Source organism: Crocodylus porosus, unplaced genomic scaffold (assembly GCF_001723895.1).
Source record: "Crocodylus porosus isolate Cpor-Errol unplaced genomic scaffold, CroPor_comp1, whole genome shotgun sequence".
Taxonomy (NCBI): Eukaryota; Metazoa; Chordata; order Crocodylia; family Crocodylidae; genus Crocodylus; species Crocodylus porosus.
The window spans coordinates 76,008,559-76,035,567 of record NW_017728948.1 but is presented as its reverse complement, the minus strand read 5'-3'; the positions used below and the strand labels follow the sequence as shown (position 1 = coordinate 76,035,567).

General features: G+C 44.1%; 1 protein-coding gene across 1 annotated transcript; it reads left to right on the top strand.

Annotated features, from left to right (window-relative positions):
• Positions 1-1,676: 1,676 nt before the first annotated feature.
• LOC109322417 (dentin sialophosphoprotein-like) lies at positions 1,677-12,752 on the top strand. The gene is made up of 3 exons (XM_019553488.1): positions 1,677-1,799; positions 10,206-10,274; positions 11,456-12,752. The coding sequence occupies exons 2-3, from the start codon at positions 10,221-10,223 to the stop codon at positions 12,368-12,370; spliced, it is 969 nt and encodes a 322-aa protein (XP_019409033.1). The 5' UTR covers positions 1,677-1,799; positions 10,206-10,220; the 3' UTR covers positions 12,371-12,752.
• Positions 12,753-27,009: the final 14,257 nt, after the last annotated feature.

Sequence of the window (27,009 nt, the reverse complement as noted above, 5' to 3'; positions counted from 1 at the left end):
ATATATATATATATATATATATATATATATTTATACACACACACACACGCACGCAATAATTAGTCTAGGTTCACAGCAAAATAGATATCGCAGAGATGATCACCTATCAACAGTCAATGTAGAGGTGATGAAACAACAGCTAGAGAAGGTGGATATATATAAGTCAGCAGGACCAGATGAAGTCCATCTGAGAGTGCTGAATGAACTAGCCAAAGTCATCACAGGACCACTGGAGAGCCTCTCTGGGAAGTCATGGCACTCAGGAGAGGTCCCAGAAGACTGGAAGAGGGCCAGTGTTGTGCCCATCTTCAAGAAGAGGAGGAGAGAGGACCCAGAGAACTGCAGGCCGATCAGCCTGGCCTCAATCCCAGGAAAAATCTTTGAAAAATTTCTCAAGGAATCCATATGTGATAAACTAGTAGAAGGCAAAAATCTGAATGACAGCCAGTACAGTTTTGTCATGGGTAGGTCATGTCGGACTAATCTCATCTCCTTCTATGACTAGGTTACTGTCCACCTGGATAAGGGAGATGAGGTCGATGACATTTACTTGGACCTTTGACGTGGTGTTCCATGAAGCTCTCAAAGTAAAACTGGGGGCTATGGGCTCAACAATTCAATGGTAAGATGGGTGGGAAACTGGCTGCAGGGTCGGACCCAGAGAGTACTAATAGACGGTTCTATGTCGACCTGGCAGAAGGTAGCCAGTAGCCTCTTCAAGGGCCAGTATTGCCCTAAGTGTTGTCAATGGTAAAAGTCCTGTCATATGGTATCAAAGATGGGCTGCAACCATTCCAGATACCCAGATTACTGGGGAGACTGATATCTTCCAATTCTGCCCAAAACCTCAAATCTCATTGTGCTCATTTTTTTGTAAGTACCAGCAAGCATACAACCCTCCTCAGTAAACTCTTAACTTTAGTGTTACTTCACCTCCCAGTCATGCTCATCTGGGTGCCACTGTAATATGAAGAAATGGGACTGATGTACTGATAAATTTTCCAGCTTGTTATAGCCTGTTATTTGATTGCACTAAAATTAACATTTACAGTAAAATTACAGTTTTCATAATCATCATTCAAGCAAAGTTCATTCCAAGTATATATAGGGAAGCAGACTTGTTGAAGTACAGTAAGAGAAATGCATGAAGGGAGAAGAAGAATATCATGAGAAGATTTTTAAAGATAATCTGGGCAACAGAGCTGCATGAAGGCTTACGTCAGTACTATTCAGAAACTTGCTGTTCAGAGGAAGATTAAAAGAATTTGGGAGGAATAAAGCATCAGACCATTACCTTTCACTTACAACAGGCCTGTATATTACTCTGAAAAATATAGGCATATGTGTCTAATAATAGTAATGTCAATGACTAAGTAAATGAAATAACTAAATTAATAACTTAGTATTAACAAATATAAATAGCTTCATGAAAAATACTCTTTTCTAGTAGTTCACATCAGCTTCTTTACAACGATGTCAAATGTTGTGGAATGTAGCCAAATAATTTCAAGTACAAAAGGGCAAGTGAACACATCTTGGATTCTATGGTGGGAGATTACTGGGGTTTAGCATAAGACCTTGTGAAGTCATACTTAAGTTACTGTGCTACAATTGGTTGCTTAGAAGCTCAAACAAAGCTTAAATTCCTGCAAGTTAGTACCAGGGTAGCTCATATGTCCAGGTATTGACACTCAAAGAACATAAGCAGCACAACATTGTATCAGATTTCTCTTCAGACTTTAGAAAATCTCCTCAAAGGCTGCTCTCTCTTAGATCCTCCTCTGTGGCACTCCAGCAAGGTATGTGGGATCTCAGTTAGCCTTTAAATATGTCGCCAGGTAAAACTCAAAGTTGTATTTTTTTCATGAAATGCTAATGTCAAGAAACAGGTAGAATGTTCTTTATTTTCCTCTTTATTGAGCTGCTTCTGTGATGTTTGTATATGTGCCTGCATTTTAATTGGAAATTGTATTGCTGCTGAAGAAAGGAAGTCTCTGGAGTGACTACCTTGCCTTTGCTTTTTTGTCTGGCATGAAGGCTTTGCAAGCTGCACAATAGCCTGTGTAGGTGGCAGCCGGGCTCCAGATACCCCAGTTCAGAGAGTACAAGACTCTAACGCTTGAGGTGCAATCTCTTTCCTGGGCCTGCTCAGTCTGTGCAGTAACTGTGTAATCCACAAGGAAGTCTTAGTATATGTTTAAAGTAAAGATACCAAAGCCAGCTTTGAACTCACTTATTAGGGTGACAATAGCAGGATAGTTGTGACGGCGTGAATAGCAGGCTAATTGACCTACTGAGAAGTTATTATTGTGACTGCAGGGTGGACATGCCTTCAGATTGCTTGCAGTCCTGCAGGGAGTGAGAGGTCATGAAACTCCTCCCCACTGTTTCATTTTTCAGAAGAAATAGAGGCTACAACTAAGGATAGGGCTTTGTACAGCACAGGACAGGCTCCTGTGGTTGACACAGGATGGATCACAGTCTGGTCCACAAAAGTTCAGACTCCTTGGGTGCATTCAGATGACCGTGCACTTGCAGTACATGGCACCACAGACCCCTCAGTAGAACTGCATACCGCATGCACCCCATATGCAGGTATTCCCAACACTGCTAATTTGCAGTGTGGAAATTCTGGTGTCAAAAAAATCTGCACCTAAAAAAAGTGGGGCAGTGCACATGACAGCAGCATGTGCCACCCAAAACCAGAGCCTGGCCAGCTGGACCCATGTTCCGGCTGCCAGCCAGGCTGCCTGCTGCTGGATCGTTGCAGCTGCAGCCATTGGCACCCCCAGGTAAGGCTGCGGGGGGCACCCCAGGTGCTGGTCCCAGCCTCCTCTACCCCACCTGAGGTAACATGCTGTATGCCAGAGTGCACATGCATGGGTGTTCCCCAGGGAGAAGCAGCAGTGGGGACATATTGTGCCACTGCTGTTTGTCCCCAGGGAAAAGCATGTTCTTGCTTGTGGGGATGTGCCCCATGTATATTTCTACTTAGTCTCCCCAAACCTCTGCAAGGGTTGAAGTGTGGACTCTTCCTTGGTTTCATCACCTCAGCACCCAAAACAGATTCAAAAGTAGGAAAATACCAGGGTTTGTGGCCATGTAATGCTATTTTAGGCATTGGTGTCATCACCTGGATTCCTGGGTCTCCTTTCAGCCAGTGGTATCCAAGGAATGAAATATGTTTTTTAGAAACTGTTAGATCTGACTGACCCTCTGTGCTGAAAAAACAGATGTACTTGATTTTCCTGTCCCATCCCCTGCATAAACTGGTGGGGGGAAATAAACACATTTTCACAAAGGCCTTTCTACTGCTTTGATGGTGCAAGTGAGACTTAGGCCCAGATGTAACAACAGAGCCAACCTCAACCTCCTGATTTTGGTTTCTTCCAGGAAATGATGTAAGTCCTCTATCACTAGACTGATTCAAGGCCCATTTAACAGTTCCCAGCACTATTTATACGAACTCCTCAGTCTTGCTGGGAAGAGTCACTTTGTAAGAGAGGCTTTACCCTGCTTCAATTGCACCTGCAGTGGGATGTTATCATTGCTGGCCTTGGCATCCTATAAAGCCCCCATAGCCTTTACCAAGTGGAAGAGAACATTGTCTCCACTTTGACAATCTCTTGGCTTTGACCTTGGCAATCTGTCATCTGTTGATGTTTTGTTTCCAGCCCTTTTATTAGAGCAAGGAGTTCTTTCTGAGCCACATAAAGAGAATTCCTCTCCCTCCTGAATTGGGAAGAAAGTCCCTTGAGGGGAGGAGAGGCCATTATTATAAGTTTTCCACCTCCCTATGGTTTTCCACAGAGTGGACCCTATGCTACCAGGAAAACATTTCAGATGGCTTGGCTCATTTTAGTCCTAAATCACTCAGCAAACCACAAAGCCAGGATTGGCAAACTGATGTGACCTTTTTAAGTTTTGGGTGGCACGTAAGGACTGAAACCTTGTTGTGATGATTGAGGCTTACATCTGTACAGTTTGTGCTGTAACCACTGGGAACAAAAGTAGGCAACAAGAGTATCACAGTAATCTATAGCAGATGCTTCCACTGCCAATCAAACAACAAGATATTCTTTTTTAAATACATAGGGGGTAAAAAGAAGGTACTGGGTAACGTGGGGCCTCTGCAAGACATGCTAGGAAATCTGGTCATCACACTAGATGACGAAGCTAACCTATTTAACAATTTCTTTGCCTCCATTTTCCTGAGCAGGGACTGGATCAGCCCCCCCACCAGGACCTCTGCAGGCCCCAGGGGAAGCGGACCCACGCCTAGGGTCAGTGAGGACCTAGTCAGGGAACTTCTGGAGGGACTGGACATATTTAAATCAGCACAACCTGACGATCTCCACCCCAGAGTGCTGAGGGAATTAGCAGAGGTCATTGCGGGACCCCTGACACAGCTTTACGAGCACTCATGGTGCTCTGGTGTGGTGCCAGAGGACTGGAAAAGGACCAATGTGGTTCCCATCTTCAAAAAAGGGAGAAAGGAGGACCCAGGAAACTATAGTCCAGTTAGTCTTACCTCGATCCTGGGTAAGCTTTTTGAGAGAATTATTCTGACACATGTCCACGAGGGGCCAGGAGGGGGGATTATGCTTAGTGGCAACCAACATGGGTTCATTAGAGGCAGATCCTGTCAGACCAACCTGGTGGCCTTCTATGACCAGGTCACAAAATCCTTAGACACAGGGGTAGCAGTGGATGTAGTCTTTCTGGACTTTAGGAAGGCCTTCGACACTGTCTCTCACCCCATTCTCATTAAAAAACTAGGGAACTGTGGCGTCAACACCTACACAGTCAAATGGGTCACTAGTTGACTGGAGGGCCGCACCCAGAGGATGGTGGTGGATGGGTCATTTTCAACCTGGAGGGGGCAAAAAGCACCCTGTTCAAATTCGCAGACAACACTAAGATGTGGGGAGAAGTGGGCACATTAGACAGGAGGAATAGGCTGCAATCGGACCTAGACAGGTTACAGGGGTGGGCGGATGAGAACAGGATGGGTTTCAACACTGATAAGTGCAAAGTGATGCACCTGAGGAGGAACAACCGGCTCCATACCTACAGGCTGGGGAACTCCCTTCTCATCAGTTCAGAGGCAGAAAAGGATCTTGGAGTCATTATTGATTCCAAGATGAATATGACGTGTCACTGTGAGCACAGAGTCAGTAGGGCCAACTGCACCTTGTCATGAATCCACAGCTGTATCTCAAGCAGGTCCAAGGAGGTGATCCTCCCCCTCTATGCAACATAGGTCAGGCTGCAGTTGGAGTAGTGCGTCCAGTTCAGGGCACTGCACTTCAGGAGGGATGTGGACAACATGGAGAGGGTGTAGAGGAGGGCCACTCACATGATCAGGGGTCAGCAGGGCAGGCCCTATGACGAGAGGCTAAGGGACCTGAACCTGTTTAGCCTCCACAAGAGAAGGCTGAGGCGGGATCTAGTGGCCATTTACAAACTAGTCAGAGGGGACCAGCAGGCACTGGGGGAGTCCCTGTTCTCCCGAGCACTGCCAGGAGTGACGAGGAATAACGTTCACAAGCAGGCAGAGGGTAGATTCAGGCTAGACATGAGGAGGCGCTACTTCACTGTCAGGGCAGCTAGGATCTGGAACCAACTTGCAAGCAAAGTGGTGCAGGCTCCTACCCTGGGAGTCTTTAAGAGGAGGCTAGATGAACACCTTGCTGGGGTCATTTGACCCCAGTACTTTTTCCAGCCCGCGGCAGGGGGTCGGACTTGATGATCTGCTCAGGTCCCTCCCAACCCTACTAACTTTGAAACTATGAAACTATGAAATCTGTTATTGGCTGACAGTGTGCACTGATTTGGCAGACTGTTTGGCTGCACTTCTGAGATGATTAAACTGGTGTGAGACATTGTCCTGTATATGTAAACAGATGCACAGACAAATAGGAGGCTTTGCAATTAAAGAAGATCTCTCCTGGAACAGTAAACATCATTAGGAAGCCCAATGGTATTTTTTAAAAAAATGCATTTTTCTTCGCAAAAGGCTTATTGAGACGAGCGGATGAGGAAACTAAGAGGATTTTAATGCAACCTCTTTTAAACAACCTGCTGCTTGCCAAGTAGAGGTTTCACATGAATACCACTAACGCCTAACAAAGAAAAAAGTAAAAGATTAGAAGTGCTCACATGAGTACCCATTTTAACTGCATTGGAATCCACCTAGGAATTATGTGGTGATGCAGCTATGTAAATGTGGCATTGGGTTCTGTGCACTGCACCTTAAATTACTAAGACATTTTCCATATATAAATAAAATAACTGTTTAATTCTGAGTTGTGGCATCTTCTTCCAACACTCCAGCATATCTCTGTCTTTCTCTCACACAGGTGTACATAGACATGCACTTGTTCACTCTCAGACCCATTACTTTTGTATCTTACTTTCTATATCTTTTTGAGATCAGGAAAACAGAAGTAAAATTGAATAGATATGATTGCTCTTTGGCAAAGGATGTACAAACATAAGATACATTTGTGACTGGAACTGCCTATAGTAACTAATGAGTACTCTAACTTGGCCAGAATTTGGTAATAATTATTTTTTGTGGGAGAGCCAGGTAGAGGCAGAGGTATATATCAGTAAACATTACCATAGTATATGAGTTAATTCCATAGCAGAATCATAAGGAAATTACTGCATACTATGAGCTAATTCAATAGCAGTATTGAAAGGAAATGTACAACAGAAAGGAGTGGCAATTCCTGACATATACCAATGCCAAAAAAATGATGTTGTTGTATTAAAAAATGACTGTGTTGTAATAAAGCAATGTTCCCTACTCAACTGGGCAGAGAGCTTTAGCTCAATAGCTGCCTATGGACTCTAGTGATAAAAGTCGTAGTTTAGAGATACTCCCTAATTTAGAATACCCAATTTAAGTAAATGGGAGACGGTCCCTCAGCTAGGTAGCAGCTGTGAGTAATAGAGAGAAAGGGTCTGCAAAGGTTGCTTACTGCTTCACAATAAAGTTCATTGTTTAGCTCTTCTCATTCACATATGCCTGCATTTACTGAACCCAACAGTCCTTTTGATGTCAGAAGTGATAAATGAAGAAGAACTTCAAAGAATTTGAGTTCTGAACTGAGCAGTGTACTCGCATGGAGGACAGGGGCCTTTTTAAGTGATCTTCCAGTACAGTTATAGTCTAAGTAAACAGAAAAGTAGTCAAGTTTTTAACCTTGACCTGCCTTTCTGATGTCAGGCAATATAGCAGAGAACTGGAGGTCATTCAGACAAAAGTTTAAGCGGTAACTAACAGCCATGAGGGTGGAAGAGAAGAATGGATAAGTCAATCCTTGCATATTGTGGGAGAGGAAGACCTGGCTGTTTATAACACTTTACTTTCAAGGAAGATCAGAATATGAATTTAAGTAAAATACTGTCCAAATCTGAGGACTACTCAGTGCCAAATAATGAGCATTGAAAGACACAGCTTTTTTATGTGCAAACAAAAAAGAAGAGAAATTATAGATCAGTACTGAACTAACGTGGTTGAGTAAGAACTGTTCTTTAGGGAACTTGACAGAGTCTCTGATTAAAGATAGGATTATTTATGGCACTGCAGACATTATACTACAAGAAGGGCTTTTGTGTGAGGGAGACTTGTCCTTAGAAAAGGTTACCCAAATGTACAGGGCAGCTGAAACTGTGGAGGCGCAGACTGAAGAACTGACAATCCCCAAAGGGGCAGTAGGTATGAAAGAATATGACAAGAAAAAGCTACCCTACAGGGCAGAATTTTCCACTGGTGAGAAGCCACACCACAGAGTAGAATTTTCCATTGGTGAGGAGAATGCTAAGGGAGAGAGAGAGGAAAGAAGTAGATGTGAATCAAGTGTGAAAAGTAATATGGCCACAAACATGGTAACACGGAACATGGAAACTCTGTTCTAACTATAAGAAAAGGAACTTTTTTTCCAGGTGCTGCAGATCCCAAACATAAAAATGTCAAGTGCATACAGCTGATGTATAGGTATGGTAGAATCAAGCAAAATCAAGGAAAGGGACTGGATTTTGCCAGTGGAAGTTCAAGGAACCATATTTCCATTTAAATTGGAGAGTGGAGCGCCAGTTATTTCACCAGAGCATCAATATAGAAAATTAAAATTGAAACCCAAAGTAAAGTCAACAAACATTAAAGTAACTTGCTATTGGGAAACAAGGGGCACTTATACATAAGCAGCAAGGCTGCTCTGACACACTGTAATTACAGTGGGATTAATCGAGTCTGCTGGAACGTGGTAATTACCATGCTCCAGCAGACTCTAGCATCTTGTGTATCAGCATCCCTGTGCTGAAAAATGGCAGTGGGTACGCTTTAAGTAAAGCTCATTTGACGAGTTTTAGTTAAAGCGCCCCTTCCGACATTTTTCAGTGCAGGGGCACTGATACATGAGATGTTCCAGGTACTTTAATTAGAGCAGCTCTTGGAGCTACTCTAATTAAAGTGCACTTTCCCCCCTTCACCTCTGCCCTTTTCCCAGAGCATGTGTATAAATGCCCAGTGAAAGGTGGATGCACTGAAAGCATCTGGTATAAAAATAGAGTAGACAAACTCCCATTCCTTGTGGTACCTAAGGAGATTGCATCAATTTCATATCTGGTGCCTTGTGATAAACCAAATCCAGTTAAGTGTGTGCTCTCGGTAGAAGAAGACACAACATTCATGCCTTCAGATGATCTTCTCAGTTGTCACTGCCCAAATCTGGACATTTTTCTTAGGAAGTAACCAATTGTTCCAGAACACAAGAAGCAACCATGTCCATACGAGAAAATGTACCTATAGACACACGTGCAAATACTATCATGCAGGAAAAGGAAATCAGCCTCAGCAGTCTGGACCTAATGAACTTTGAGCAGAAGCACAACTGGCAAAAGTGCAAATCAGTTAGATCCCAGTATAAGGACTCAAGTTTATCAAGACTTGGAGGAGAAGCTTCCCATCAAAAACAAATCAGAAACTGGATCTGATACTTCCTTGGTCTGAAAAAGAAATGAAACCTCCTGAGATAATCACAGCGACTTGTTAAAACAGCAGCAGAAAAGGGGAAATAGGGAAGTGATAGGTAAAGACTCAGTTCAGAGGGGTGTGCTAGTAACCTTTCCTCCTTAGATTTGCATTCATGGATTTTGGGATTAATTGATTTTTTGTAGCCATTTTTAAGACAGATGATGTAGTGGTAAAAATTATAATTTAGAGACATTCTCTTACCTAGAAGACTACAGAAGTTGGAAAAAAGGGAGATGGAGATGAGACCCATCAGATACACCTGAGGCTTTAAATGTACTTTGGAAAGTAGCTCAGACTTGAAGTGAAGCCCATAACAAAGAATATCTTATGCAGGGGTTTGAAGGATGAGAGTTTGCTTGATGCAAAAGAAGGAAGTAGCTTAAGACAGGGATAGGCAAATCTCCATCCCCTGAGTTGCCCAAGCCACGTGTTCTTGTTCTTACCAGTGATTTCTGTCCTCAGTGGCAATGGAGAGAGGCAAATCTGCATCTTGGTTAAGTGCAGGCATGAGAGAGCAGCAGGGAGGGCTGCAGTGGGGTGTGCTGCGGAGGGGATGGACAGCATAGTTAGTGCACCTGCTTGCTTCCACTCCCTTGTGCTGCCCCTGGCTAGAATGGACCTTTGCAGGCTGGATCCAATCTCTTTGTGGGTCAGATCCAGCCCCGTGTCAGAAGTTGCTGTCTCCTGCTTAAGCAAAGCTGTCACCTTGTTATGAATAGAACCAACACACACAGTTTGGTCCAAATATGCCCCCAGCCTGGAATTTTTTTTTTTGGGTGGGGGGGAAGTTGGTAACTGATAACAACTATCAATGTCAACTTCCCTAATCTGACCTATCCCAAGGGCTTTCTGATATAGACCTCTCTCCCCCAAGCTCCATTACTTTTTATCAAACCAAGCACATCTCTTCAATAGAAGGCAAAAATTAACAAGCCACATGTAGCATAAATGATTCAGTATTGTGATTCAGTCTGGATATCCTAGAGGGTAGTGCCAACACCTGCTGCTAAGGAGAGATCTGTAGCTTTCTGACAGTATACTTCAACCTGCTTTGTTAAATCCTGTGCTTTGACAATGTGCCCACCTGGGTTCATCAAATATTATGTCTCTGTTATATAGTGGCATTGATAAAAAGTAATATACTTTCTGTTTCTTATAGGAAGTAGTTTCTGACATGAATATTCTGCTTTTGATGATACATGTTCTAGGTATAATCTCTGCTTCTCCAGTAAGTATGAAAAAACAAACTAGCATACTGCACTAAAATGATTGGTATAATCCATTACCTTATTTTTTAGATTTATAGGCCACCCTCCCCAGAGACAGCTCAGGGAGGCTTTTAAATGTAATTTTTAAACTTACAGTTTAAAATTAAATACATTATTAAAAACAGATAACACATTAAAATAGAATAATGTATAAAAAACAACAAACAATAGATTCCCCAAACAGTGTCAGCCAAACTTGACTCCTCCTGCCCATATAAAAAGATCTTAAAATGTTTCCAGAAGATGCCTACCCTCCTCCCCCTTGCTCTGACAGGCTGCAAGGCAGAAGGAGTTCCAGGACTGGGGAGTGACTCCTGAGAACAAACTTTATTTCATAGATTTGCACTTTTGGCGCTTATGTCCAAGTGTCATGGAAAGAGTTAGGAATTTACAAGGATTTCATGAGCTAGTCCTGAAATGGTCATTCAGTCCATTACTGAAATGACTGTCATATTTCCATGTATTATATTGTAGTTGCATCCACAGTGTAAATTGGTGAATTTGCAAAATTTAACAAAGAATGCTGTTTTTTTCTTGATCTCTTCTATTTCATCAGAGAGGTCTAAATTGTCTGAATCTTTCTCTCTCTCTCTCTCCTCTCTCTCTCTCTATATATATAAATAAAAAACACTGATACACTATTTTATATATATAAAACACTGATACACTATTTTGATACTGTGTTCATACGCTTTTAATTTTACTTAAACCTTTATTGCAAAAAAACCCCCAAAACAAGTGACTAGTAAATTAATTTATGACTTTGCATTTAACTATATACACTTCACTTTTAATTCTGAATTATAAGTCTTCAATCAAACTGCTCCTAATGAAGTCTGTAAGGGGAAATAACCCTGACTTGAAATTTACCTGTTACTATTACAATATCAAAGGAATCTTCTACTAGTCTAATGCTGGTGCTGGATTCATTGTCTTCTAACTAACATCTTTCTATAGTGAATGATGGGTATTGTGCAAATTACAGTGGATTTTCCCAACTATTAGGAAATTATTAATAATAATTCATTTGCATGTCAAAGTTACTTTCTTCAATGCTATTGTATCTTGTGATGTTAAATAAAATATACATTTATTTTGCTTCAGTAAAATAATACTGCTATCTGCTGTGACCCTTTGGCAGATTAAAAGGAGTGCCAATCTACCTGGAAGTGAATATGAGGCAAGCATTGCCAGTTTTAATGTCATTGACACAGACAAAGAAGTCTTAAGCAACAGCTCTGAGAATGATGTGGGGAACAAACAAAATGGTGAGAACAGAAACTATGGGCATCTGGAGGAAACAAAATTAATTAATTTTACAAGTGGACTGGATCAGACTGAAGAGGTGTCTACCATTGATAGCAATATCCAAGGCACTCATAAGGATAAATCTAATAATCAGCTAAACCAAGAGGACACTAGTCTCCAGAAGAGCAATGATGCTGCTGAGAACAATATCCAGCAAACACAAAGTGTTGATGATAATGTTGAGCTCCAAAGAGGAAAAGGCATTAACAGTCCTTACATAGACCCACATGTTAGCAGAAATGGCACTGAACAAAATCATTCTGAACAGCTGAACTGGAAAAATGTAGGGCATGATTCAGCTTTGGAAGAAGAGGAGTTTGTGCCTCAGGAAACGGTGTTCTCTTCTGAAAAGCAAGATATGGTAAAGCCCCACATTACCAGCCACTTTAATACAGAGAGACAGGACAATGAAATACATAAAGGCCATCTTCATTTTGACACCTATTATTTTAGTCACGAAGCCATGCAAGAGGAGGATGCAGGTAATGGCAGCGATGGGAATGAAGCTATCTCCAGTCAGCAGGAAGAAAACAATAGTGACTCTGTTCAGTCTGCTCAACAAAATGGCCAAGACATGGCCAGTGACGTGAAGAGTTCAAGTGAATCTAGTCAAGATGATACTAATGAGTTAAGTGCTCCCAGCAGCTCCAGTGACTCAACAGATTCCAGTCATTCAAGCAACTCTAGTGATCCCAGGGATCCAAGCAATTCCAAGAAATCCGGTGAAACAGGCAGTACTTTGCCATAAGCCTAACTGTGACATCCCAAGATATTGAATACTAGTAGCAGAATCACAAAATAAAAAAGAAGGCACTAGTCTTACTCAGAGGTGCCAGTAAGTCATGTAATGCAGGTGATTAAAACTAAATCGGTAAATGGCAGCCACTGCAGCTGAAACCACAAGTCTCTAGCAGTATTCTAAAAGAAATACTGCTGAGCTATGAAGGACTCCACGTGCCATATTGATTCATATATCTCACACACCGTTTCCTTGAAAATCAACCATCCAAAATTGGGGTGCATGTCTTACGCAAGGAAGCTTACTTCTACTCCAGAATGGCAGCAGGGAGCTGTGCTACACTCCACCTCAGCCAGGGCTGAACCGTCCGGGTTTCTGAAACAGGAGCAGAGTCCCATTGCCCCTCTCCCTGCTGCAAGGCCAAGACAGGTACAGTTTTACCCCTCTAACAGTCCCTGCCAAACTGGCAGTAGCTGCCTTGGCCAAGCAGCAAGGGGGAAGGGGAGTGAGGCTGAGGACAGTATTGTACCCATGCTTCATGCTCCTGGAGTGTTCTTCAGCTCTGGCTGAGTCCATATGGGGGCAGGGAAGACTCAGAAAATCTTTTTCTTTGTTCTGCCTCCCCAAAACAAAGTGTGCATCTCATTTGGAGAGGTGTGGCATACAAATTAATATGATAATTTGTTTTGATCGCTGCATAATTTTGCCTGCATGAACAATTTTTAACAGTGCTTGGTTCTGAAACAAATGAATATCTGCTTTTCCCACTGCCATCTGAGATTCAAATTCTGCTTTCTCGGCAACCTCATTGACTTGGGTATCCTTTGGAGAAGATATTTCTTTCAGATCTTTTGTTTTTAGTTCAGGAGACTCCAAAATGTTTTGATGAAGCCATAGAACTTTTAGCCAACACTGCAGAGTCTCAGAATTTATTCAAGTATTTTTAAATTTCTTTAGAAAAGTATAATCTCTTAATCAACATTAAAATGATCATTGTTTAATAAGCTGAATGAATGACACTTCTTAGCACTCCCCTTTATAATTTTTGCCTATATGTTCATATTTTTCATATACTCAGGTTATTTTTCAATTTATGCTTGCTGAAAGACAGCAATATTGTACTGCTTCCAAGTAATTTTCTGTTTAACAAAATATCTAGGAAGTTAGATCTCTGAGAAATGTTGGCTCAGTAGTATAACTAAAGGGGGTGAGTCAGGGATCAGCACCAGGCACTGACTTGGGGCGGGGGGGCAGGGCACAAAAATAGCAACTACCCCCACTGCTGTTGCCCTGTGCACGGCTGCTGCCCAGGGTGTAAGCTGTCCACTAGGCCTGTGTGAATAGGGAAGTATTCGATTCAGATTCAGTCAATTCGGTGGACAGCAATTCGATCGGTGATTCAAATCACTGTCCCCATTCAATCTGGCTGAATCAGAACTGGAGATTCAGGCCCCAGCCTCTTGGCACTTAAAAAAAAAAAAGCTGAGCACTCACTGGCTGTAGCAGCAGCGATTGGGGCCTCTGAGTACTCATGGCAGAGCCCCCTTGCACAGCACAGGACAGTGGGGGGCAATGGGGATCACCCCCCATCCACCTGGTACCCGTGCAGCAGCTGTCGCATTGTGTGGGTGCATCCTGCGCCTGCATCTTGCCCCTCCTGCCCCGGCTGGGCAAGTGGCAGCAAGGCATAGGCTTCGCTCCAAGCGCTGCTGTGCCCACATCCTGTCCCCCGCATAGCCCCCCTCCCCTAGTAACATGCCCTTCTGCCCTGGTGGGGCAGCTTGTCCCAGCCCCAGCCCCAATCCCTCTCTCCCTCACACCCATTCCCCCCACCCCCAACCCCAACAGTTTTACTAGCTGGAGGCAGCTGTGTCAGCTGCCTTTTCAGCCTATGGCCAAATCTCTGAAGCAGCCAAATCTTTGTTGAAGCTTTTCTGAATTGATTCAGATGCTTCAAATCAATTCAGAGCTTTTAATTGGTCTCCTGATTCAATTCAGATTCAGAGATTTGGTCCCCAATTTGGGCCGAATCTCCTCCAAATCAAATCAGCTACTGAAGCTTTGCATAGCTCTACTGCCCACCTATGCTTCTGTGTTGGCTCCTACTAAGATTTACACTGACTGAATAGGTAAAAACACACATGCATACACATACAATATGGTTAGGTAAGAGAAACATCACCCCTAGGCCTATTGATTCAGCAACCTCAGAAGTCCAGAACACTTGTATTCAGAGACAGGGTCATTAAAGGTGCTATACCTATTGAAATCATTAACAACTGGGGATGTTCTGGACCTCTCAAGACTGGGCTGGTTGTCCCTGCCTCAGAGATCTTCTGATTTAAGTATGTGTAGGCAGAACAGAAAGAGTGAAAGGAACAAGATTAGGAGGCTTCTCAGTTGCAAAACAGGCATAGCTTGGCAGTGCCCTTAACATTGCTTTGGTTATTGTAAAATAAATCATTTCATGTACTGGTAGTGCTGAGATGATGTTGTAGCCACGATGACCCAGCAAATATACAAGAGGCAAGAATTCTTGTGGGTGATTATCTTTGGCATTTCAATGACTCCGAGAGCCTGTGGTGTATCCAGAATAGTAGGGAACACTTATTTGGGGGACTTAATGAGTAACTGCTTGCTAACTTACAGGTCTTAATGCAAGATTTTCTGGTCTTAAATTCATGGCCTGTAGTATGCACAATATGAGACCAAATGGCCACACTGCTCTATCTGGTCCTCAAAATCCAAGGAGTTATGATAATTTACAACAGTTGAGGCCCTGTCCCAATAAATCTAATATGAGGAATGGGTAATGAGAAAACCATGTAAAGAATGAATGTAAAAACCATACGGAAAAGGAGGAATGTTCTGTAATATGTATTCAAAAGGCAAAGTGTAATAAACACATCACCCTCTCTGACATTCTTGTGTGCTTTTTTGTATTGTTTTTCTTGACTTATTTTTGGAATTATGGTTTCCTTTCAGAATAGCTCTAGGGTGTGGAAACAAGACAATATAATAAAGTTGAATGTATTAAGGCTGTCAAAATGACAACCACAGCCTTGAAACAGTAGAACAAAAATGTCTATTTTTATGGACTGTGTCATAAAAGTAATCATTAAAATTAAAATTCTACATAATTCTGTCAAGCATTGCTAAAAAGAGACACCTGAGGCTCAGCTTGGAATTTTAGCCAGTTACATGTTCCATATTATATCTTTGCCACAGCTAAGGATTCCAGGCCCATTTATAGCACTGGCAGCAATTTTTAGCCACCTTCTAGGACTGATCATTGAGACATGCAGAGCGGCTGAATGCTGCTAAATAAAGCCTTGTGCCAATGGGTGTTGCTCTGGTCTCTAAGCAGCAGCAACACCTGAGTGTAGTGACCCGTTTGTGGTCCTTGTAAAACTAACAGGGCTGGTTTTGAAAAGCAATGATTTGCTAAGATTTTGTTTCATGTAGCAGCAGTCCACAAAGTTTCGTGTTCCTTTTTTGTGTGACATGAATGACAAGGCTGCAAAGAAATGGTTCATTTCCCGCCCCCCTCCTCCCTAACATTCTCACTGAAATGTTTATTCAGCAAAAGTCAATGTATTTATATAAGAGAAAAGAGTAATGGAAAATACAGTGTAAATATATCTCCTGGCCCTGAGCATGCCCAAAAATTATTTTTAAAATATCCTTTTCACTTTCTTATTCTTGTAATAGATTTTTCTTCTGGTTATAAAAATATACTTTTTGTAAGAGTTGGATATATTGAGTTCTATAGACTTATTTTAAAAATGCAGTTTTTGATCAGCTAGAACTATTTGCAAAAGTATACAAATAAACTGAAGCAAACGGAGGGAAATATTGAGAAAATCAAAATGGTTCATTTCAATATTTGTAGATGGAATGTTCACCTTTGAAATTAAGCTAAATCTACGCCTTAAAAAATTTAAGAAGTCTCCAAAACCTAAAATGCAGTGGTTTACTGAATCTTAAACAGTTTTTTGCCTTATTTTTTAATCTTGTTTATTGAGCAGAAAAATCAGTTATTTGCACAGTTTTGATTTTTTATTGTTAAGTTTAACCTTAAGGAATCAGACAGGGTTCCGCTGTGTGAATTTGAAGGAGGGGCAATGACATTTCCTTCTTGTTAGCACAGGATCTCTTCTAAGGTGAGACCTCCTGGGTGCATCTGTGTATTTCTATGTACTCAGTGATACTGGGGAACAGGGAAGACATTTCAGACTAATTCAGAGTTGGCCTAATTCAGCTCCTAGTGAAATCAGTGGAAGCCATAGGGTGAATGAAATCAGACATGTGCCACTATCTTGTGAGTTGTAATCTGCCCCTTCTCCACAGATCTCTGCTCTTTATTAGTGTCCCCCTAACACAGCCCTGTTGTCCTGCTCAGTAGGACTGAAGGACCATGGCTCTATGACAACTCTACACTTTTTTTTAACTTAAATGGAAAAAGACAACTCAACCCTGCACACATTAAAATTGTACCTGATACTTTTAGGATGTACATTAACAAATGGTGGATAAAGTACTATTAAGTTGATCATCTATAGACTTATTTAATGAGTAAAATTCTTCATAGACCAGAAATCGTTCACAATGCTAGTTTATTTCAAAATGTCTTTTTTTTTGTAAACTCATCACAAATAACTCTAATGTTAGTTTATAGGTAAATTATTTATAAATATTAGGGGTGCATCAATAGAGAGTTTTTGGGCCCATGCCAATGGCCAATTTTTAATGATCCTCTTTAGCCTATGGCCAAATCTCTGAAGCAGCCAAATCTTTGTTGAAGCTTTTCTGAATTAATTCATATGGTTCAAATCAATTCAGAGCTTTTAATTGGTCTCCTGATTCGATTCAGATTGAATGCATTGCATTTCATTTTGCTAACTCTACTAATAGTGATTCTTTTTTTCCTGAGGTAGGTTTGTGAAGTGAAGTATTTTTTGTTTGGATAATTAAGGTAATGTGAGATAATATCTTTCAGTAACCAGCTAGTAAGATATGTTTGTTGAAACCAGGATATCACATGTGAATCCCAGTCTTTCTTCCTGATACTGTATTTACAGTAAGACGTTGACCCTTAGAGGCATAGGTTACTAGAGACCATTACCTGATTGTTCACTATTAGTGAATTTAGAATTTCCAGACTATCCACTCTAAGCCAAGAAATAAGATGTACCTAATATGGAAGAGAATATTTAATGAATTGGTTTATTTTATGGATACCAATACTTTATGCCAAACCACAACTGATATAACCAGTAGAAACTTGTGCTATTAAGCTTGGAGCTAAGGATACTAAATGAATCCCACAGATGCCACCAATAAGTAGGTGGCAGTAGTTTATGATCCATGCATGTTGGTTGCATGGCTCATTACCCACTTATAGAGCTCTCCGCTCTCTAATCATCCTTTCATGGGTGTCATGTCCATGTAGAGACAAATGCCTCTGAAGTTAAAGGATTATCTGGAAGATTTAAGTCAGGAGTGGGTAAAATATGGCCCGTGGGCCCACCAGGCCATTCTATCTGGCTCACGGGACACGTAAAAAGTTTAGAAAAGTAGTATTTTTCTGCTCCTGGCTGCATGTCAAAGATGACAAGAGCCAAGGGCAGTATGACCCAGGGGAACCTGGCAGGAGTCAGGAGCAAGATCTGCCCGGCCATACCCTCCCAACCCCCTCCCACCCCTGCCCCCCCACAACTGGAAGCCTCTACCTGCCCCGGCTTTCACTGTTTCCCTGCATACCTGCTCCAGCACCAAGTAGCCCCTGGCTGCATCATCAGACTGCAGGAGCACAGGGCAGTGCCGGTACCCCGAGACCAGGAGCAGGAGGATATGTGTGTGTGTGTGTGTATATGTGTGTGTGTGTGCGCGCGTGCATGCATGTGCAATGAGGGAGGGGAAGAGAGTGACAGAGAGAAATGAAGGAAAGAGAGACAGAGTGTGTAGTGAGGGAGGCACAGTGTGTATGTGTGTGTAGTGAGGGAGGCACTGTTCATAGGGCAAGTTCCACAAGCACATCCCACCACACACATGCATTCACACCCCCTCACACTGCCATACACACAGACCGACACCCCCACACACCTCAGCTACCCACCTCTCCATACATAGCTCCCCACAAACCCCATACCACCCACACCCCACATAACGACACACACACCCACATGCTCCCACACCTCCACACCTATCCAGCTCCCCACAGAACCCCCCTACACACACCCACACCCTTCCCACACCCCACATACCTACACACCCACCCCACTTGGGAGCAAGCTGTCCTACACTAGGCAACAGGCTGAACCCCAGCAAAGTAATTAAGACTGTAGAACTGCAAGACAGGCAGCAACAGTGGGGAACAAGCTTGTCAATCTGTCGAGTGGAAACCCCTGAGCCTGTTTCTGAGGACCAGAGACAGGTGACCAGAAGGGGTGGAGCCCAGGGACAGATAAACCCAGCTCTGGAGCTAGAAAGCCTAATCTGACTTTGATTTCTGAAGGAGGGAAAGTTGAAGACCTAGGAAGGTAGCTTGAAAGCTGGAAGGGAGTCTGCTTATTTGGGATAGTGTTTTGCAGCCCCATAGAGTTTAAGGTTTGAGTTAAGGGCTGGTGGGTGTTCTGTTTTGGTCTTGCTGTGAAACTAATGGTGGCTTAGTAGGGAGGAGGTGGCCATGGAGGAATGCTAGAGAGGTTCTCTGCATTGGGACTGAAGCCAAGATAGAGCCCTGCAGGAACCAGGAATCTGGTGGGCTGAGGAAGAGCCCTGCAAGGACCAGGGGCATTGAATCCAAGTTAGGGTCAAGGTGCCTGGTCGGCTGATGCCAGGATTGGGCCCAGTGCATTTTGCAGGTGGGAACAGCCCAGCAAGGGCTCAGGGCCTGCATGAGCAGAAGGGGCAAGAGAACCTGGTAAGCTGAAGCTCAGGCAAGGGTAGGGGCTAGGAAACTGAAGCAGAGGAAAGGCCAGCTGCAAGAATAAAACCCATGAGGCATGGATGTGGCTATGTGGGAGACCAGAGGCTACAGTTAGTGCCAGTGAAGCATATAAAGTTTTTAATTAGGGGACTTACGGTCCATTGACACAAGTAGGGATCTGGATAAGCAAGTAGAGCTAGACCATGTGAGGAACCATTGGGCTCACTCCAGGACTCTGGGGGCAGCCTTCTAAAGTAATATAAAGACTGCATCAAGGCATGGCAGGAAAAGCAGGAAAGGCATTGTACTGATGGTCATCTCCATAAATATTTGCATATTAATTTTTACCCTACTTACTCAGTTCTCCTTACAGTTGTGCATCTTTTGACTAGAATTCAGTTTGCTGCAGAGGCACCAGTAGTAGTTTTGAAGGAAGGTGTCTCAGAATCTAAAAATGGTCTGGGTTCTGGGAATGATGCCTCAGCAGCAGAGTGGTTTGGCATAATCCGTGGGTTCAGAAATATTTCTGTTACTCCATCTGTAGCACTTATAGTGTCAGAGCAGAATATCATTCACTGCGTCTTTTGCCCACTTCCATACATTGCCATTCACTTCTGTCAAAATAAAATATGTACAAACAGAAAGTTCATAACTTTGTATTCAAAAGGATCTTTTTACTTGTCTCCCCATCTTTGAATCTATTTGCACAACAAAACATTGTATAAAAGAACAGGGAACAGCAGGAAGTGTTCAAAGTGTTACTTTTAGTTGGGCTGCATATATTTTCTCAAAATATGGTAAATCACACTTATTTTACAGCACAATGTTCCTGCTTAGTCAATAAGCAGAGAGAGGTAGTTCGCCATGTTAGTCTAAAGTCAGGCAGAAGGCAGGGTAATGATTCACCTTAAACTAAATCAGAGATGCAATAGCTTTCATGAGCCTGAACTTTCGTCATCAGATGCTGTGAAAAAAAGCTGCCCAGTGTATGTCCTTACACATCATCTGATGAAATGAGCTTAGGCTCACAAAAGCTCATGCATCTCTGATTTAGTTAGTTTATAAGGTGTGTTGTCACCCTGGCTTCTACTTAAAGGCACTCTGCCTTCAACCATGTATTGGTTTCTTCTACTTCTGAAATTATTCAAGTACTGCTGCTTCTAATGCCTGAATACCGCCAGTTCACATGGCTTCATCGGTTATTGTAATAACTCTACATTTAGGTTCTGAAATGCTCAGTGTTTACTGCTACATCCAACATAGCTGGGACATTTGTACTTTATGAGTTAAAGTATACATATGACACCTTGAGAGTTTGCTGTAATTAGAGAGGCTGCTACTATTAATTGTCTTCTTTCACACCCTTTTCCAAAACATAAATGTTGGCCCTAATACAGCAAAGTAATCAATGACATATTAATATTTAAATATTTGGCTGGGCTATTGCTGAGTTGTAGATGTCTAATTTTTGGGAAATGTTGGCTTATATTTGAGCACCAGGCATCTCTTTAAATTATTTTTATGTAACCTGGGTTTTCCCAAAATGAATGTCTCCCACCACCAATAGAAGGGGAAGGCCAGCAGGGCGGACACGCTGGGGGGGAGTGGGGGATAACTGCAATCACTTGCAGTTCCTTCCCACCTATCATGTCTCAATAGAGGAGGGACAGAAAGCAATGTCTTAACCATGTACAAAATGTAATATAAATATATATAGTTAACTAAAGTGAGTATTTACAGTTTTTAAATACATATAACTATAACTATGTACACACTCAAATACAAACGGTAAGCATAATGGTCCCAAATTATATAAATGGATAAATACAACAATAAATGGCACTCTGAGATACAAAGTGTACAGTTAACAGTTAATAAACCCTCCAAAATGCACAGTATGTATTTGACAATTAGACCTGTGTGAAAAGGGAAGTATTAGATTTGGATTTGGCCAATTCAGAGGCCAGCGATTTAATTTGTAGATTTGGATCGCTCTTCCAAATCAATTCAGCTGAATCAGCTTTGGAAGATTCAGCACTGATTTGGAGAGATTCGGAGATTCAGCCATAGAGTGTAATGGAGAATCAATGAAATACCTATAACTTTATCATGCTTTGGCTGATTTGGGTGAAACTTGCAGGGATGGTAACCCCTTCTGAGGGCATGAAGCCTGCTGAGCATCAAGGAAATAGGTGGAGGGGTTTCTGAGAAACTGCACATCAGACTACTGAAAAGAAAAACTCATGTCACGTGTGTGTTAAGCCACAGCAGGATGAAAACTGCAGGGATGGTAGCACCTGCTGAGTTCATGAATCTTGCCAAGTTTCAAGGATAGAGGTTAAGGGGCTTCTGGGAAACTGTACCTCAAGCTGCTGACCAGCAAAACTCGTGGCATGGGTGACCTTCATAGAGGTAGGGTTGGAAGGGACCTTGTAGATCTTCAAGTCCGACCCCCTGCCTGGGCAGGAGAAAAAACTGGGCTCAAATGATTCCAGCCAAGTAGGCATCAAACCTCCTCTTAAAGACCCGCAGGGTAGGAGCCATCACCTTGGAACTTCCCTTGGAAGTTGGTTCCAGATCCTAGCTGCCTTGACTGTGAAGTAGTTCTTACAGATGTCTAATCTAAACCTACTCTCCAACAACTTGTGGCCGTTATTCCTTGTTATGCCAGGGGGTGCTAGGGGAAGCAAGGTCTCTCCCAAACCCTTCTGGTCCCCCCTAGTGAGTTTATAGATGGTCACCAGGTCCCCCCTCAGCCTTCTCTTGTGAAGGCTGAACAGGTTCAGGTCCTGCAGTCTCTCATTGTAGGGTCTGCCCTCTTGTCCCCGGATCATGCGGGTGGCCCTCCTCTGGACCCTCTCAATGTTGTCCACATCCCTCCTGAAGTGGGGTGCACAGTACTCGAGCTGTGGCCTGACTAGTGTTGCATAGATGGGGAAGATCACCTCCTTGGCCTTGCTTGAGATGCACCCGTGGATGCACGACAAGGTCCAGTTAGCCCTGCCAACCGAGACCTCGCATTGTCGGCCCATGTTCATCTTGGAGTCAGTAATGACTCCAAGATCCCTTTCTGCCTCCATGCTCTCAAGAAGGGAGTTTCCCATCTTATAAGTGTGCTGCCAGTTACTACTCCCCAAGTGCAGCACCCTGCACTTGTCAGTATTGAAATGCATCCTGTTTTTGTTAGCCCACCCTTGTAACCTATCCAGGTCTTGCTTCAGTCTTTCCCTCCCTACTAGCATGCTCACCTCACCCCAAATTTTGGTATCATCAGCGAATTTAAACAGGTTGCTTTTCACCCCACCATCCAAATCGCTGGTAAAGAAATTGAACAGCCCGGGCCCAAGGACCGAGCCCTGGGGGACTCTACTGCCCACTACTCCCCAGGTCGAATATGACCCATCCACCACCACCCTCTGAGTATGACCCTTCAGCCAATCTGCAATCCATCTGACTGTGTAGGCATCAGTGCCACAGTCGCCCAATTTTTTAATGAGGATGGGGTGGGAGACAGTGTCAAAGGCCTTGCTGAAGTCCAGAAAGACTACATCCATGGCGACACCTGCATCCAATGCTTTTGTGACCTGATCATAAAAGGCAATCAGGATGGCCTGACATGACCTGCCCCTAATGAAACCATGCTGGCTGCCCTTTAGCATCATCCCTGAGGCCGGCCCATTGCAGATGTGCTCCATGATGATCTTCTCAAAGAGTTTCCCTAGGATTGAGGTAAGACTGATGGACCTATAGTTGCCTAGGTCCTCCCTCCTCCCTTTTTTAAAGATGAGGACCATGTTGGCTATCTTCCAATCGTCTGGCACCTGGCCCGAGCACCACGAGCGCTCATAAAGCCGTGTCAAGGGCCCTGCAATAACCTCTGCTAGCTCCCTCTACACCCTGGGGTGGAGAGCATCTGGACCCGCTGATTTGAACACGTCCCACCCCTCCAGAAGCTCTCTAACCTGGTCCTCCCCAACCTGAGGTCTGGAGGCGTTCCCCTAGAGTCTGTCTTGCATCACGGTGGGGAAGTCCCGGTCCCTACACAAGAAAACGGAGGTGAAGAATTGGTTAAAGAGGTCTGCTTTCTCCTCTGGCGCAACCAGCAGATTGCCCAGAGAATCTTGTGGGGGCCCCACATTTCCCGGTGCTTTCTTCATCCTCCCTATATATTTGAAAAAGGACTTTTTATTATGTTTGATTTTGGACACAAGTTCTAGCTCTATGTCTGCCTTAGCTTTCCTGACAGCCCCCCTACAGGCCTGAGCAGAGGAGGTATTCTCCTCTTTGGAGATAGCACCCCCCTTCCACCGGTTGTATGCTGCCTTTTTGGCAATCAGGTATTCACGTACACCCTTGGTGAGCCAGGGGGGCTTTTGGTTGTGTGTGTGTTAAAGTGCAGCAGGGTGAAAACCGCAGGTATGTTAGCCCCTGCTGAGGCCAAGAAGCCTGCCAGCTTTTAAAGATATAGGTGCAGGGGGTTCTGGTTTCTGGGACCCTGCACCTCTAGCTACTGACAGGCACAACTTGTGACATGGGTGGGTGATACTGTGTGTGTGTTAAGTTGTGCCCTCACTGTAGCATGCCCCAATGAGGCCTCCTCCTCCCCTACAACCTCATACCGGTCCACCACTTTAAATGATAACAGGTAAAAAATAACTTAATGATCACTAGCACAGTAGTACCAGCAGCATCTCAGGTAGCCAAACTGTGGCAGAGCCCTTCTTTCCTCTCCTGCAGAAGCTTCTTCTCCAGCTTGTGTGTTCAGGTGCACCTCACTGTCTGACTTTGTGTGTGTGTGTGTGTGTGTGTGTGTGTGTGTGTGTGTGTGTGTGTGTGTGTGTGTTAAGGTGCACCCCTTCTGGTGCTGGGGCCTCTACACACCATGGTAGTGTGCCCCAATGAAGCCTCCTCTCCCCTACAGCCTCACTACAGTCTGCGACTTTAAATAACAACAGGTAGGACAATCTGGTGTCTTTTAGTAGGTCAACTGAATAGTTAGAGAAATATATCTTAGCAAGCTTTTAGGTTGAAAAACCCTTTGTCAGACTGAGGAAGCACCTGCAGTTGGTGTGTCTGTGTGCTGTTCTTGGATGGAAGGAATAGTAAGGAAGCCAGAGGCTGGCCTAGCCTGCAATGCAGGCAAGAAAGCCAGTCAGTAAAAATGGAAATGGAGGTGTCAGGGGGTGATGGACAGGCTGGGGTGGTGGGGTGGGGAAGAGGGATGTAGCAGCACAAGTAAAAGTGCAGAGGTACCTGGGGAGTTAGATGTCTGACAGGTTGTAGTGTGCCACAATTCCACTGTGTATATTGAATCCATGAGTTTCTGTACCTACTACCTAGGATGCTTGTGAAGTGAAGTTCATAGGCCCAGCTCTGAAAAGTGGTTTGTACATTCAAACAAGCACCTAACCTCATCACCAGAACTGAAACCAACTTCCTACAGCTCAAAACACAAAACCTGCCAACAATCTCCAATACCCCCACAAACTGTGCACCAGAATCTATCAAAGCCAACAATACCCAACTACCTGTGGGGGCACATTTCTCACAAAAACACACTTTGCCTCCAGTTTCTCAGGCCTTATCCTGAGAGGGAACAATTTACAAACCACTTTTCATAGGCAGGCCTATGAACTTCACTTCATCAGCCTCCTGGGTAGAGAAACTCATGGACTCAATATAGTGGAATTCTGACACTACAACCTACTGAATATCTGACTCCCTAGGTACCTCTGCACTTTTACATGTGCTGTTACATCTCCCTCCTCCACCCTCCCCCCAGCCCGTCCCTCACTCCCTGACACCTCCATTTCTAGTTTCACTGACTGGCTTTCTTACCTGCATTTCAGGCCAGGCTTTCTTACTATTCCTTCCATCCAGGAACAGTACACAGACACACCAACTGCAGGTCCTTACTCAGCCCGACAAAGGGTTTTTCTCCTGATGCCCTCCTTCAGCTGCCTCATCAGTGCCTGCACATATGTTGATAGGGGATTTCCTCAGCCAGGAACATTGATCCCCTGGAACTTCTCCATTTGGTGCTCAAGTTCCCTCATTTGGGGATCACCTGGCTAAGGAGGGCATCGGCAGTGCTGAGAGTCTTGGTGGCCTCAAACAAGGGCTTGAGGACCACCAAGATCTGGGAGATAGTATCCCACTGAGCTCTGTTAAGGGGTCTGCTGATCCCTATCTCCCTGAGCAAGGCCATCTCATGGATGGCCTTCTGTTGTTCCATCAGCCTTTCCAGCATCAGGTATGTGGAGTTCCACTGAGTCTCCACATCCTGCAAGATTTTGTGCCGTGCAATGCTCAGCTCTGCCTGTTTGTCCCACAACATCTTGTCCCCCTTGATGCTGTGGTGGAAGTAGCCCACCACCTTCCTGCATTTTGAAATTATATGGGTGGTAGTGATGGCACCATCACCAGCATCCCTGTCTCCCTCCAGGGCATCCCTGGTCCCCCTCCGAGGCATCCCTGACTATGAGGTACAACCATGATCTCACACCAGTGCCCTGTGAGAAAGAGGTAGGTGTGATCACCACCCTGGCTGCTTCAGATGTTGGAGGTAAAGTGCAAACCTACCTGTTAAAGGTGGTGCATGTGGCCACTTGGTAAGATGGGGCCACGAGTGCCATAAGCCATCTGAATGCTGGCTGCTCAACTAAGGAGAAGGGCTGGCTATCCAGAGCAAGCATCTCCCCAATGCTCTGGGTGATCTTGCTCACCCTTGCAATGCTCACCCTTGCAACCCCTCTGTCTGCTGGTTTCCCCCACTGTTCCAGGGTGGCCTGCCTCTGTTTTGGGTGAGTTTTGGGGGCTTTGGGGTGAGCAGGGGACTTCCCTTTGGGCATGGTCACATTTGTGCCAGGCTGAGAAGGAAGAAGGGCAAGGGGGTGCTGCCTCTTCAGGTGCAGCAACATCGCTGCGGTGGTGAAGTGTTTCACCTGATCTGCCTTTGGCAGTGCTGGCAGATAGCAAGCCTGGAATCACCTGCCACCTCAAAATGATCCCACATTACACTACTCCCCTGCTTCTGGGTTGAGGGTGGGGATCTTGCCTTATCTTCCTCCTCAACAGGCAGAGGCACAACAACAGAAGGAGCTGACTCAGCTGAGCCACTTGCATCCACAACTTCAACCTGAACCTCCTCTGAGGTGCTTTCCGGAGAAGGAGACCTGAGTCTATGGGAACATTGAGGGGTGTGGAGCACAAACTCAGATTCCCCCTCAGTCCCCAGAATTTCTTTTGCTAGGGCACTCAGGTCCCCTGCTTCCAGATTCAGCTCCTCCTCTGGCAGTAGGAGGCTCATGCTGGAAGATGAAATTGGGGTGGAGGAGACTGTCCTGCTGGTGCTGGTGCCTATTTCTGGACTTAGGGTAGGTGGTGCAGGTGCAGGGACAGGTACTGCTCCCACCTTCTTGCTTCCACTGGCAGCAGAAGTCTCATGGCTGCTAGAGAAGAAGGTCTATGTTTGGGGGGGATGGGACTTGCAGCTCTAGCTCTTCCCCTACCCCCTCTAACCCCTCTCCCTCCCCTGCCAGAAGACGTAATACCTGCCTTTCCAGCACCCTTCATATTAATTTTTCTTGGGCTGGAAAATGTGTCTGTGTCTGACTTCTTCTGCATTGTGTTTTGTTTACTCTGTGTTGTGTGTAGTGGATTCTAGTATGATTATTGATTATTAATAACTATATATATTTTGGTGTCTTATTCTGTG